This window comes from Neoarius graeffei, chromosome 2, assembly GCF_027579695.1.
Source record: "Neoarius graeffei isolate fNeoGra1 chromosome 2, fNeoGra1.pri, whole genome shotgun sequence".
NCBI lineage: Eukaryota > Metazoa > Chordata > Actinopteri > Siluriformes > Ariidae > Neoarius > Neoarius graeffei.
In genome coordinates this window covers 107,637,820-107,651,962 of record NC_083570.1, presented here as the reverse complement: position 1 = coordinate 107,651,962, position 14,143 = coordinate 107,637,820, and the positions used below count along the sequence as shown (strand labels likewise).

Sequence of the window (14,143 nt, the reverse complement as noted above, 5' to 3'; positions counted from 1 at the left end):
ACCAGGAGTTGTACAAAAGACTGGAGACCAAAGAAGGAGAGAAAGACCTGTACAGACTAGCTAGGCAGAAGCGAGGGATGTATAGCAGGTAAGAGTGATGAAAAATGTAAATGTGCTGACAAACAAAAAGTGTATTAAGAAGGTGGAAAGAATACTTTAAGGATTTATTAAATGAGGAGAATCCAAGAGAGAAAAGGTCAGATTCATTGGAGACAGCAAATCAGGAAGCAGAGTTGGTTAGTAAGGATGAGGTGAGGGCAACCATGAAAAGAATGAAGACTGGGAAAACAGTCAGACCGGATGGTATCCCGATTGAGGTTTGGAGATGTTTGGGTGAGATGGCTGTGGAGTTCCTAACGAGATTGTTTCATAAGATCCAAGAGAATGAGAAAATGCCAAATGAATGGAGAAAGAGTGCGCTAGTCCCAATATACAAGAATAAGGGAGATGTCCAGAGCTGCAGGAATTACAGAGGGATAAAATTGATGAGCCACACCATGAAGCTATGGGAAAGGGTGTTGGAGGTGAGACTGAGAAGAGAGGTAGCAATCTGTGAACAACAGTACGGGTTTATGCCAAGGAAGAGGACGTCGGATGCAATTTTTGCTTTAAGAAATGTTAATGGAGAAGTACAGGGAAGGCCAGAGAACGCTACATTGTGTGTTTGTAGACCTGGAGAAGGCATACGATAGAGTGCTGAGAGATGAGTTATGGTATAGTATGAGAAAGAGTGGAGTGAATGAGAAGTATATCAGAGTGGTGCAAGACATGTATGAGAACAGTGAAACAGCAGTGAGGTGTGCAGTTGGAACAACTGAATGGTTCAAGGTGAAGGTGGGACTCCATCAAGGATCTGCTTTGAGTTCTTTTTTGTTTGCCATAGTGATGGATAGCTTGACGGACGAAGTGAGGCAAGAGTCACCATGGAACATGATGTTTGCGGATGATATTGTGATATGTGGTGAAAGTAGAAAGGAGGTCGAGTTGGGTTTGGAGAGATGGAGGTATGCATTGGAATGAAGAGGAATGAAGGTGAGCCGGAGCAAAACAGAATACGTGTGCATCAGTGAGAATGGGGATGAGAGTGGAGTGAAGATGCAAGGAGTAGACGTAAAGAAAGTTGGTGAATTCAAGTGCCTGGGGTCAACTGTGCAGGAAAATGGGGGCTGCGATAGTGAGGTGAGAAAGAGAGCGCAGCAGGGATTGAAACGGGAATTTGGGAGCACTGGTCCGACCAGTGCCTCTCAGAGGTACTGGTCTGAATGGAGTAGCACTGGTCCGTATTTATAATTACAGATTCCAAGCTGATTTTATATATTTATTCATATAATACAACCATATTACACATGAGTGATCAATTTCAACTGTCTATAAACTTCTTCCTCAATCATTTCATTATCATCACAATCTTTGAAACCCTCATCCAGATCATCATCATCATGTCATACACCACATCATGCTGCGCCTCCTCGTCATCTTCCACCTCCTCATTCTGTCTCTCCTGGGGCTCTACATCTCAGGGCTCGACATTAGCACTTGCCCGGTGGCCCGGCGGTGTTTTTTACGTCTTTCGGGCCAGTTCGGGGTACTAAATTGGGCCAAACAGTGGCCCGGGCGGGCCAGTATGTTTTCGAAACAAATTAACAAATTTTATTACTCATATTTTACCCAGAATTGTGAAGAAATTGTTCGTAAAATGCACCTTTTCAATACGAGGTTCGCCATCTTTGTTTTCGTCCTGCTCCGCGGCAGGAGTGTGTCGTCTTCGTGCATCTTCGGAGATGTTCGGCGCTCTTCGGAAGCGTCATTTTGGCAGGAAAATAGCATCTTGTAGATGAAGACAGTTGCGGCAAGGAGACCATCAGAACGGTGAAATTCAAATAGAAATATGTTCAAACTCCACGCTCCCCAACCTGGCCAAAGGCCAGGTAAACAGTTTAAATACGATCGTGCATAAATTAACCATCGGGTGTTAACAAACGGCTTCATTTTGAACTCGGCAGCCAATCAGAGTGCGCGACGTCACGCTCGGTTTACAACTCGCCAAATCGTAAAACAGCATTTCAACACGCGCGCTGTAGCTTCAGATGGTGTAAAATCGTTCAGACTTTGTATATTAATATCAAAATTTCAGGATACACTGACAAGAAATATGGCTACACGTGTATCAACTTTTAGTGATTAAAGAATGAAGTATAAATGTTGGTTGCTATGACTGAAATAGAAGAACAGATAAAATAATGTGGGAAATTAGATCTGATCCCATATATATTATTCAAATATCCAAAGATGATGAAATCTATCAAAATAGCCAAACTAGGTCTACATTAGTTCATTACAACAAATAATAACTATTCTGACCCTCTCTGCTACAACCAGAGCTAAACCCAGTATACCCCCAGTTGCTAGGGTATCTGCTGTTGCCATGGCAATGCAAATGAGCTGAATTTGCAAAAATGTACTACTAGTTCCCCCAAGGACATATCCTAAAAATTTGGTGTTTATATCCTGTCTTATTAAAAAAATACATTTCACCCCTTTTTGGCTCACCTGAGCATATCTGTTAATGAGCTAATTAACAGGTAATTAGGGTTATAAATCACCCCCGAGCAGGTAAGGCTTTGCAAAAATCTCACTAGATTATTCCCCAAAGTCCACCCTTTCAGGAAATGTATGGTTTGTCAGTGATTCTCATGATATTTTATTAATTAAGAAATAAAACTTCTTCATGGGCAATAAAAATGCCCATTTAGATCCAGCATGATAAGGGTTAGTATGCCACCCTCACCTTTCATCCAGACTTGGGACTGGCCTGTGTGTCTCTTGTGGCTATTATATAAAGGTGTATTTAAAAAGTTCATTCTACCTCTATTTCTATAAGAATATCTACAGTGGTGAGAATTCAATATCTATAATGTTGAGAATATATGAGCCAAAGTTGAAACCATGACAAAAAAGGGAAATATGTCTACATCACACAGGGTGGGTTACAGGCAAAGCTTATTCTATAAACAGGTTAGTTGCATGGTGAGGCAAAACTTAGCTTATTCTAAAACTTATACAAACAATTAATGTAAAACAGTAATCAACAGCATGTGTTAAACGAACAGAGAACAAGAACAAAGGACATTTTTAAATGTAACTAAGAAATTGATAGAACAAGAAATGCAAACAATAAAATATCAATGTGAACAAACAATAAAGATATAATAATGTTAGCAAAATATGAGTATCTTATCTTCATTAATTTCACCTTAAAATGCACCAGAATGCATGAATATGAATTGAAAAATCAACATTTTCTGGGGGAAGGCCCCTGGACCCCACTCTTTGTACAAGCACCTGCGGTGCTTGCAGCTGTGGTTCGGGTGCCGCGCGCATTCGGGCCACCACATTTTCCATTTGGGCCAGAAACTTTTCAATTCCACTGGCCCAATGGGCCACCAGTGGTAAATGCTTAATGCCTAGGCCTGCACCCCCTGCCACATACTCCCTCTCATCACCTGCAGGCTGCTCTGGCTCATCATACTTGTTGAGCGATATCCGTTTGTTTTGATAGCTGTCAGAAATGTCAAGCCAAGGACTTTTAAACGTCGCGGGGGTCTAATCTATCTGACCAATAGCAGTTCAAGTTACATTTTTGTCTTCATGGGCAGCAACGAAAATGAACGGGAAGAAACGAAACTTCGCACAGCCATGCTGCATGTAGCGGTGTATACTGCGCACGTAAACAATATGGCGGCACCCGCGTCTATGCCAACTTGACAAATGTCTCACAAAATCTATTGAAATTATCGTAAAAAACGGTAAAATAGACCAAGTTCTGCTTAAAATGGGTGAGAATCGTTGATAGAAACCATCGAGGCAGTGAGTAGTTTGATATATATAGCGTGGCGAGCCAGTCGCCCACTCGGTCGAGTACATGTTGTTACTAGTCGCCCGTACCCTTTCCAACTCGCATTGGCGAGTGGGCGACCGCCCGTTTTGACCCCTGCGCAGGCAGGGTGGAGCAGCTGGAGAAGGATTTCGGGAGTCATTTGTGATAGGAAAGTCCCAGCAAAAGTGAAAGGTAAGATGTATAAGACAGTAGTGAGACCAGCTGTGATGTATGGATTGGAGACCGTACCCTTAACGAAGAGACAGGAGGCAAAGTTAGAGGTGGCGGAGTTGAGGATGTTAAGGTTGGACAGGATAAGGAACGAGCACATCAGAGGGACAGCACATGTGGAGAGCTTGGGAATTAAGCTAAGAGAGACGAGACGGAGATGGTACGGGCACATCCTGAGAAGAGATGCAGAGCATGTTGGAAGGGGAATGTTGAGGATGGAGCTGCCAGGCAAACAAATACGAGGAAGGCCAAAGAGGAGATACATGGATGTGGTGAGAGAGGACATGAAAGTGCCAGGTGTGGTAGAGAAGGATGCGGAAGACAGGGAGCAATGGAGATGAAAGAACCGCTGTGGCGACCCCTAATCGGGAGCAGGTAAAAACAGTAATTCCCTATATAGACCCCTTGCACTGACGTCACCCGAAACCGGAAGTAAACAAACCCTGCGCCATATTGGAAGACCAACAAACTCGTGATTAGGGGGAAATAACGGCAGCGCGCGGAATTTAAACCCACGAGACACTTGGTTCATCAAAAACCTACAACGGTAAACTTTTGTGCCGTGTTAGGGTGTTCTAACAAAGCTGATGGGAAAGGTGAAAAGAAGTCTTTCTACAGAATACCAGCTGTGATTGAGACACAAGGGGAGCAAACCAAGGAGCTTTCTGCCAGGAGACAGAGAGAGTATCTAGCTGCTTTATGCAGAGCGGATCTGAATACTTCAAATCTACAACAGTACAGAATATGTTCAGACCATTTTGTTACTGGTAAGTCACTAGGCTACAGTGTTGTAGAACATTTTTTAAAATGTTTACTGAATAAAAACATCCTTAATATTTTATCACATTTATGTTATATAGCCTATTTCATTTCTTTCTTTTGTTTTAATTTTCCTCCCTCCATCCCTCTTTGGATTTTAAATATAGTTTTTCCCCATGTCCAAATAATTCAAAGATATATAAATAAAAACAGACAAGTAGTAAATTAAAAATAAATTATGAAATAAAAAAAAAAAATCCATAACAGCATGAATACAGATTGCAATAGTGGTCAAGTGCTATAATTTTTTTAACATGATAGTGGAGAATTTCATTTAATCTGCACTGATTATTATATGAATGTTTACAATGTCTGGGTAGCAAACAGATGGCAGAATTGGTGTCAGGTCCTCATTCTCCCTTGCCCCGAGTCTTATCATATGGGTCAAACCCATCAATCACAGCCAGTTTCTCCACATACCGTGCCCTTTCTGCAGCTGGTAATGTACTCACATAACCAGAATTATCAGCCATCGTGTCACTTCACTCTCGCTCGTAGTTTGTTTTATATTGTGAGTATGCATGTGGCGGCACGGTGGTGTAGTGGTTAGCGCTGTCGCCTCACAGCAAGAAGGTCCTGGGTTCGAGCCCCGGGGCCGGCGAGGGCCTTTCTGTGTGGAGTTTGCATGTTCTCCCCGTGTCCGCGTGGGTTTCCTCCGGGTGCTCCGGTTTCCCCCACAGTCCAAAGACATGCAGGTTAGGTTAACTGGTGACTCTAAATTGACCGTGAGTGTGAATGGTTGTCTGTGTCTATGTGTCAGCCCTGTGATGACCTGGCGACTTGTCCAGGGTGTACCCCGCCTTTCGCCCGTAGTCAGCTGGGATAGGCTCCAGCTTGCCTGCGACCCTGTAGAAGGATAAAGCGGCTAGAGATAATGAGATGAGATGAGAGATGAGTATGCATGTACTTGGTCTTCCAATATGGCGCCCTAACAAAATCTCGCGGTACGGTGACGTCACGCGGTAGCCCTCTATAGGGAGTAGGGAACGAGTGAGCGATTTTGGACACCGGGAACGTTGGCAGATGTTGGTGACTTGGATTTCCGCTGTACGTTTTACTGCCGTCCTACGATGTCTCGCACAGGTCTCAACGAATCTCGTTTACAGCCATCGCTTTGACATATGGACTGATATATTACAGAGCATATTTCAAACACTCATCACTTGCTATAGCAGCGACAAAATAGCTGTCAGAAACGCATTTCGATATTTAATAAAATGAGAAACGGAGTTTTGATGATAAAAAATTTGCCTTCGGTTCCCCCTTTTAAATATCAGTTTACCGATTCTTCTTGAGCTTCGCTTCAGCTGATGGCATGCTCTCCAGACAACTGGGACAGTAATGAGAGTCAACCTGAAAAACAAACAAAACAAAAACAGTTAGTTAGTCAACAAATAAAACATTCATAAACAGTACAATGAAAACTTATATTTAATAGCTAAAGTAAATCATAATATGGCTGATTAATTATTATTATTATTATTATTATTAATAACAATAATAAAATTATTATTATTATTATTATTATTATTATTATTATTATTATTTCTGAGTGATTTAGCCGGGTGTGGTGATGCTTAGTCATATCACTGGCTAGCTATTCGACTAGCTAACAAGCTAAAGGTGCTTGAATAAATATAAAATACACGACAAATCCGACTATTTTCCAAACTAAATGTGATTTATTATAGAGAAAAAAAAAAACCACGACAAAATGCCAAACTTATTTCCTCAAATATGTCAATTTCGTCAACAAACATCATGCTAGCTAGGTCTAATCAAAGCCCATTAGAAAACTGAAAAACAGACACCTGAGATGACCAATAGAATGGCGAGTTTACGACAATACTCATGACTGACACGCCACGTAGCCAATCGGATATCAGAACAGTTGTAAAGTAGGCGGGCACATGACACAGATGATATTCACCCGGCCCAGGAGTCTGTCCACCCTAACGGTTTAATTGTTGTGTGGGGAAAAAAAAAAAAAACAACTCACTTCATGTGAGACGCACTCCAAGGACCGCAGCTCGCTGCAGTATCGACAGAAATAGAGCTGCGAGAGCGGAGCGCGGATCTTCTTCTCTCCGCGCACCAGATAAACCACTCTGTCGGGCTGCAGGAGAGACGCCATGACTGAACGATGACGCCTGGTTCTTCTCACAGCGTTATTTTTCCCATCCGTATTCCGACAAGCCCCGCCTCCTTGGTTATGATTGACTAATCGCTCTTACTGACAAGCGGTTTGTTGAATGGGCTTAGAGTAGAGAGATAAGACTAGCCAATCAGAGACTACGAGGCGGGGTTTCTGGACATCCAACACTGCAGATCCTCAACGTTGTCTTACATTGTTCTACTTGACTCAACAGCGCCTCCTACTGACAGCAGAGCAGGAAAGGAAGAAAGGGCGCTGTTTTGTTCTGAGCTGCCATTTTGTCAGCTAAAACTACAATATAGGTCAAAAATAAGCCTATATGTTGTTATTCTCAGTGTCTCCTGCTTCCTCTTTCCAGTCCATCGGTGTCCTGTGGGGATGGTCTGAAAAAGAAAAAAAACTCATCTCATCTCATTATCTCTAGCCGCTTTATCCTGTTCTACAGGGTCGCAGGCAAGCTGGAGCCTATCCCAGCTGACTACGGGCGAAAGGCGGGGTACACCCTGGACAAGTCGCCAGGTCATCACAGGGCTGACACATAGACACAGACAACCATTCACACTCACATTCACACCTATGGTCAATTTAGAGTCACCAGTTAACCTAACCTGCATGTCTTTGGACTGTGGGGGAAACCGGAGCACCCGGAGGAAACCCACGCGGACACGGGGAGAACATGCAAACTCCACACAGAAGGGCCCTCGCCGGCCCCGGGGCTCGAACCCGGACCTTCTTGCTGTGAGGCGACAGCGCTAACCACTACACCACCGTGCCGCCCATATATATATATATATATATATATATATATATATATATACACAGGGTGCGATTTGTCAAAAAACCAGAAGGGGGGATGTTTTTTTTAAATCATGAAACGTCACAAAATTAAGGTAACAATAGGCTAACAGCTCAATAACATCCGATGATATTGTGATAACCTGTGTTGTGTTCTGTTACCTATTGAGTTTCTTATGTTGTTATATGCCTTTTAGGGGAACTGGGGGGTGGAGTTTAGGTGTGGGTGCGCGAGAGTGAGTGCGGGGGGTTGGCGCTGTTTATGGGCTATTAGGAAGCGTGAGTTGTGGCTAAAACAGCAACTCCTTGTTAAATACTTGTTAATAAAAATAAAGGACGCAGTGTGTGTTAAGAAGTGTCCCTGGCATTCTTACAATATCAAATGAATAACACTAAATGAAAACGAACACTAAACCAGAGATAGTAAATTCATCTTCCTATCTCTGACTAAATACACGAACACTAACACACAACAAAGTTCGCATTGCTTGTCGCGTTGCTGTGATGTTTCTCTCCCTCCGGATTAAATGGACAGTGACTCGAAAATCACTAAAATACATGAATACTAAATGAACAGTTTGCTCTGATGGCGCAGTTCATGTGGCCTTTTCTGCTTTCCCGTCGATGCGCTATCCGTCGCGTTTCGCCCTTCTTTAATCCACATTTCTGCGAATTTCTCAGTAGGGAAGGAACGCACATCTGGCCCATTGACAGCAAGGAAAAGAAGGCTGTCAGTGTGGATACATTCATTCTGTTGCGCTCATCAGTAAGGATGTGATTCATGGCGCTAAATCCACGTTCACACTCTGGATATTGTTATTATCTACAATGTATCTATTTGCTGGGGACGTTCGTGAACATCAAAGCTGCCACTTCGGGTCATTTTGAAAGTGAGTGCAATGTAGACCATAGAAAACTGTGTCACAACATGCCTGTCATGTCAACTTTTTTTTTTTGGTTTGTTTGTTTTATTGACGGGGTTGTCCCCGAGGATTTTTTTTTCAGCAGAGATAAAAACCAGAGGGGGGGATGATCCCCACCATCCCCCCCCAGCAAATTGCACCCAGTATATATATATATATATATATATATGTGTATGTGCATTTTTGTGATATTTTTGTTTGATGGTGTGCCGTGGGATTTTTCAAAGGTAAAATATGTGTCGTGGCTCAAGAAAGGTTGGGAAACACTGACATAGACAACCATTCACACCTACGGTCAATTTAGAGTCACCAGTTAACCTAACCTGCATGTCTTTGGACTGTGGGGGAAACCGGAGCACCCGGAGGAAACCCACGCGGACACGGGGAGAACATGCAAACTCCACACACAGAAAGGCCCTCGCTGGCCACGGGGCTCGAACCCGGACCTTCTTGCTGTGAGGCGACAGCACTAACCACTACACCACTGTGCCGCCAAGAAAAAAAATCATGTGCTTAAATATAACATTTTTACTTTTCTCTCTCTCTCTTTTGCATCTGAACCAGAACTAAATATATGATTGGCTTTAGTCCAGAGAAGATTTTGATCTTTGAACATTATGCTGTTATGTTGTCTCGTATGCTGGACTTTTTATTTTTAACAGAGACTTGGCTAGCCGCTGGTGACATCTCTCCTTTTGGAGACCTCTGCCCCTCCCACTGCAGCTTCCTGAACTCACCTGGACTGACTGGCCGTGGGGGTGGTATAGCCACCATTTTTAAAACCTGCCTTAATTGTAAATCTGTGCCCACTGATACTTATTCCTCTTTTGAAGTTCAAGTTCTCAAAATCCATGTCTCAGTTCCTATATTATGCGCTCTTGTCTATAGACCTCCTAAAACCAACAGGCTGTTTATTCAAAAGTTCTCCGACCTCTTATCGACTCTGGCCTCCCAATCTGATAAACTTTTAATATCAGGTGATTTTATGTTTGTTGCCCAACCAAACCCATGGTGAAAGAATTTGTAAACTTAATTGACTCTTTCAGTCTCAGTCAATCTGTCTCTGGTCCAACACATTATAAGGGCCACACTTTAGATCTTGTCCTATCCTCTGGCCTTTCTGTGTCTGGTCTTGAAATGGTTGACACGGGAGTCTCTGACCACTCCTTGATCGTGTTTGATTCCTCTTTACCCCACCTCAGCCCAAGCCCTCCACTGCCCCCTCGCTGAACAGACGCATAAACTCTGCCACAGCCTTACATTTTTCTAACACTTTCATGGTCTCACAAGCTCAGCACATTTCTTCTGTCCTCTCTTCCTGTAATGATACAGAGGAACTACTCTACCTGTTTAATGTCTCCTGCTCTGTCACTCTAGACTCCGTAGCGCCCTTAAAACCTAGACGGCCCAACCTTACTTTTGTACGCACCCCTTGGCTAAATGACTCCACCCGTTCCTCAAGACAAGCCTGTAGGAGGGCGGAGCGAAAGTGGAAAAAAGACAAGGTACAAGTGTCTTATGAGTTGTTCAGAGATAATTTAAAAATGTATCAATCTACTATTCGGAAGGCCAAAGAACAGTATTACTCAGACTTAATTTCTACAAATGCCCACCGACCTAAAGTGCTGTTCAATACCATGAATTCAATTTTAAATCCTGTTACCACTGCTGGCACAGTTACCTAATGAATCTTGTGAGTGCTTCTCAACCTTCTTCACCAACAAAATTGATCAGATAAGAGCCAGTATCATTCCCCCACTATCAGACCCTTCAGATTCTCGTGCCATCACCTCCCATTTCCAACACTTTCAGCCAGTATCATGCTCACAGCTCACAGAAGTGGTTCAAAACATGAAGCCTACTTACTGCCCTCTGGACATCCTGCCATCACGTCTCTTTAAGGAGGTTTTCTCTATCCTTTGTCCCATTGTTTTGGCCCCCATCAAAAGCTCCCTAATGAGTAGCAGTGTCCTTTTGAGCTTTAAACATGCCATTGTACAGCTACTCCTCAAGAAACCCTCACTTGACTCTGACAACCTCAAAAATTATCGACCCATCTCTAAGCTGCCTTTCATGTCAAAGATTCTAGAAAAAGTTATTTTTAACCAGATTTCCTCTTATTTGAAAACATTCAATATTTATGATAAATTTCAGTCTGGCTTTAGATCTGTGCATAAGCAGAGACTGTCTTATTATATCTGGGGATTTAAACTTGCATGTAGATAATCCTGAAAATACTTATGCCAGAGAACTACTTGCACTTATTGACAACTTCAACCTAGTACAACATGTACAGGGGCCAACCCACTCTCGTGGTCATACCCTTGACCTCGTTATCGCAAAGGATCTGACTGTTTCTACTACTGTTGTTGACCTGGCCTTATCTGATCATTTCTGTGTTTTCTCTGATGTTTCTATGTCCCCTCACATTCAGAACAGCTCAATGACTGTGGGTAGGAGAGTCATAAACGACAACACATGTTCTCTTTGAGCAAGCTCTCTCACGGATCTCAACTAAAATGTCAGACTCTGTAGATGACTTACTGGAAATTTTTTATTTAAATATGACCCAAATTATGGATGATATTGCTCCATTCAAAATCAAAAGAGTCAATGACAAGCAAAAAGCACCATGGAAGCAATACCCAGCTGTTAAACTGCTAAAGAGAGAATGTAGGAAGACTGAAAGAAAATGGCGCAAATCTAAACTTCACATCCATTATCAAATCCATAAAGAGATGCTTTGTAAATATAATTATGAAATTGGTAAAGCAAGACAGTCTTTCTTCTCCAACATCATCAACAGGAATATGAACAATGCCCGTGTGCTATTTTCAACAGTAGAGAAGCTAACTAATCCCCCACCACAATTAGCACCTGAACTTCTCTCAGTTAATAAATGCAATGAGATTGCCTCCTTCTTCAAAGGTAAAATTGATAAAATACGGCAGAATATTACTCATAATATATCTCAGTTGCAAATAACTGAAAAGCTGCAATCACCAGTGACACAGACAGACAATTTCAACACAATGTCAGAATTTTGTTTAATTGATTACGAGACTCTTGAAAAAACTGTACAAAATCTCAGTTCCTCAACATCTGAATTGGACATTCTGCCCACCAACTTTTTTAAGTCTGTTCTTCACCTCATAAGTACAGATGTGCTTCAGATCATAAATACATCCCTAGAGACTGGCATTTTTCCTGTGTCCCTGAAAAAAGCCGTTGTAAAGCCCCTACTTAAAAAGAATAATCTGGATGCTTCAGTACTGAACAACTACACGCCAATATCAAATCTACCATTCATCGGGAAAATCCTTGAAAAAATTGTCTTCAATCAATTAACTGCCTTCTTGATATCAAACAGCTGTTTTGATAACTTTCAGTCAGGATTTCGTGCCAATCACATCACTGAAACAGCGCTGATTAAAGTTATAAATGACATACGTCTTAACACTGATGCAGGCAAAACATCGGTCCTGGTGTTACTGGACCTCAGTGCAGCTTTTGATACTGTTGATCACAACATACTGCTATATCGACTTGAACACTGGGTTGGGTTGACTGGTAAAGTTATCAATTGGTTAAAATCATACTTAAACGATAGAAGCTTCTTTGTTACCATGGGAAATTGTACCTCAACATCAATGTCCTTGACCTGTGGTGTCCCCCAGGGGTCGATCCTTGGACCATTACTATTCAACCTTTATATGCTCCCACTTGGACAAATTATCAAGAACAACTCAATTTTGTATCACTGCTATGCAGATGACACCCAAATTTATTTTGCTCTATCACCTAATGATTATGCCCCCCTTGAATGTCTCTACCAGTTTATCGACCAAATCAACAACTGGATGTCACAAAATTTTCTTCAGCTGAACACAAATAAAACAGAAGTAATTCTATTTGGGGAAAAAAGATGAAAGACTCAGGATTACCACTATTCTTGACACAAAGGGGATTAAAACAAAATATATGGTTAAAAATCTTGGTGTTTTCATTGACAGCGAGCTAAACTTTGACAGTCACATGAAAGCAATCACTAAATCGGCATTTTATCACCTAAAAAACATTTCCAAACTAAGAGGACTTATGTCAAAAAATGATCTGGAAAAAATTATACATCCCTTCATCTCTCGTAGGGTTGACTACTGCAATGGCCTTTTCACAGGCCTGCCAAAAAAGACCATCAAACAACTTCAGCTGATTCAAAATACAGTGGCGAGGGTTCTCACACGAACAAAAAGAACAGAGCACATTACTCCAATTCTAAGGTCCCTTCACTGGCTTCCAGTAAGCTACAGAATTGACTTTAAAGCATTGCTGCTGGTGTACAAATCTCTAAATGGTGCAGGGCCCAATTACCTCTCTGATATGTTGCAGCGGCCTAACCCAATCAGATCTACCAGATCGCAGCACCAAAATTTACTGGTAAAACCTGTCGTTGAAACAAAGTGTGGTGAAGCAGCTTTTAGCTACTATGCAGTACAGCTATGGAACCAACTGCCAGAGGACATCAAAAATGCTCCTGCTGTTGGCAGCTTCAAATCTAGATTAAAGACCAAGCTGTTTTCAGATGCTTTCTGCTAACTGATAAATATCATCATCTTTACATGTTTTAAACTTTACTTACCGTAACTTTTACAGTCTTTGCATGTTTTAAACTTTACTTAACTTTTATTCCATTTTATTCTGCTGTTTTTTACTGAACTTTTACTTCATTTTATTATTTTATTTCTACTATTGTTTAATTCTTATATTATTTTTATTTTTCTCTCTTCTTCCCCCTTTATTTTATGTAATTTTATTTTCTATTGTTTACTGTTTTGCCTTTACCTCTGTAAAGCACACTGAACTGCCACTGTGTATGAAATGCGCTATATAAATAAACTTGCCTTGCCTTGCTCTTTTAAAAGTACACAATGACATCCTTCTCACTACTGACTCTGGGTCTTGTGCTCATGGCCGTAACTACCATTAAGGACACCGAGGTCATGTCCTCGGTATTTTTTTCAGAAATTTCAAATTGGACTACGCTGAATTCGAGCAGTGATCAATGTAAAACGCAGCGTCCGCATCCACATGTCATCTGTATTTCCCCCCAATAAAATTCACATTTGTCTAATGTCATCTGAAATCTCTCAGCCTCTATCTCTATCGTTGCCGTGTCTAACGGAGCGTCATGCGACGTAGCCTATACTAGTGTCGGCCGGGGAAGTTGGGTTTTGGATAAAACAGGCAGGGTGTAGTCTACGCTCTATCATATATGCCTACCGAACCTAACGTAGGCTAATAGTCACATCACATTATAGGGCTTTACCCGAGTGCAAAATGAAA

General features: G+C 41.8%; 1 protein-coding gene across 2 annotated transcripts in view; it reads right to left on the bottom strand.

Annotated features, from left to right (window-relative positions):
* dctn4 (dynactin 4) overlaps positions 1-7,105 on the bottom strand; it is a 41,320-nt gene extending 34,215 nt beyond the window's left edge. Inside the window, exons 1-2 of one of the 2 annotated variants that reach the window (XM_060915353.1) lie at positions 6,927-7,105; positions 6,210-6,280 (exon numbers count right to left, since the gene is read on the bottom strand). In XM_060915353.1, coding sequence (XP_060771336.1) covers positions 6,210-6,280; positions 6,927-7,061 — 206 coding nt within the window. In that variant the 5' untranslated portion in view covers positions 7,062-7,105. The remainder of the gene's footprint in view (positions 1-6,209; positions 6,281-6,926) is intronic. The other variant, XM_060915354.1, reaches the window with a different exon arrangement.
* Positions 7,106-14,143: the final 7,038 nt, after the last annotated feature.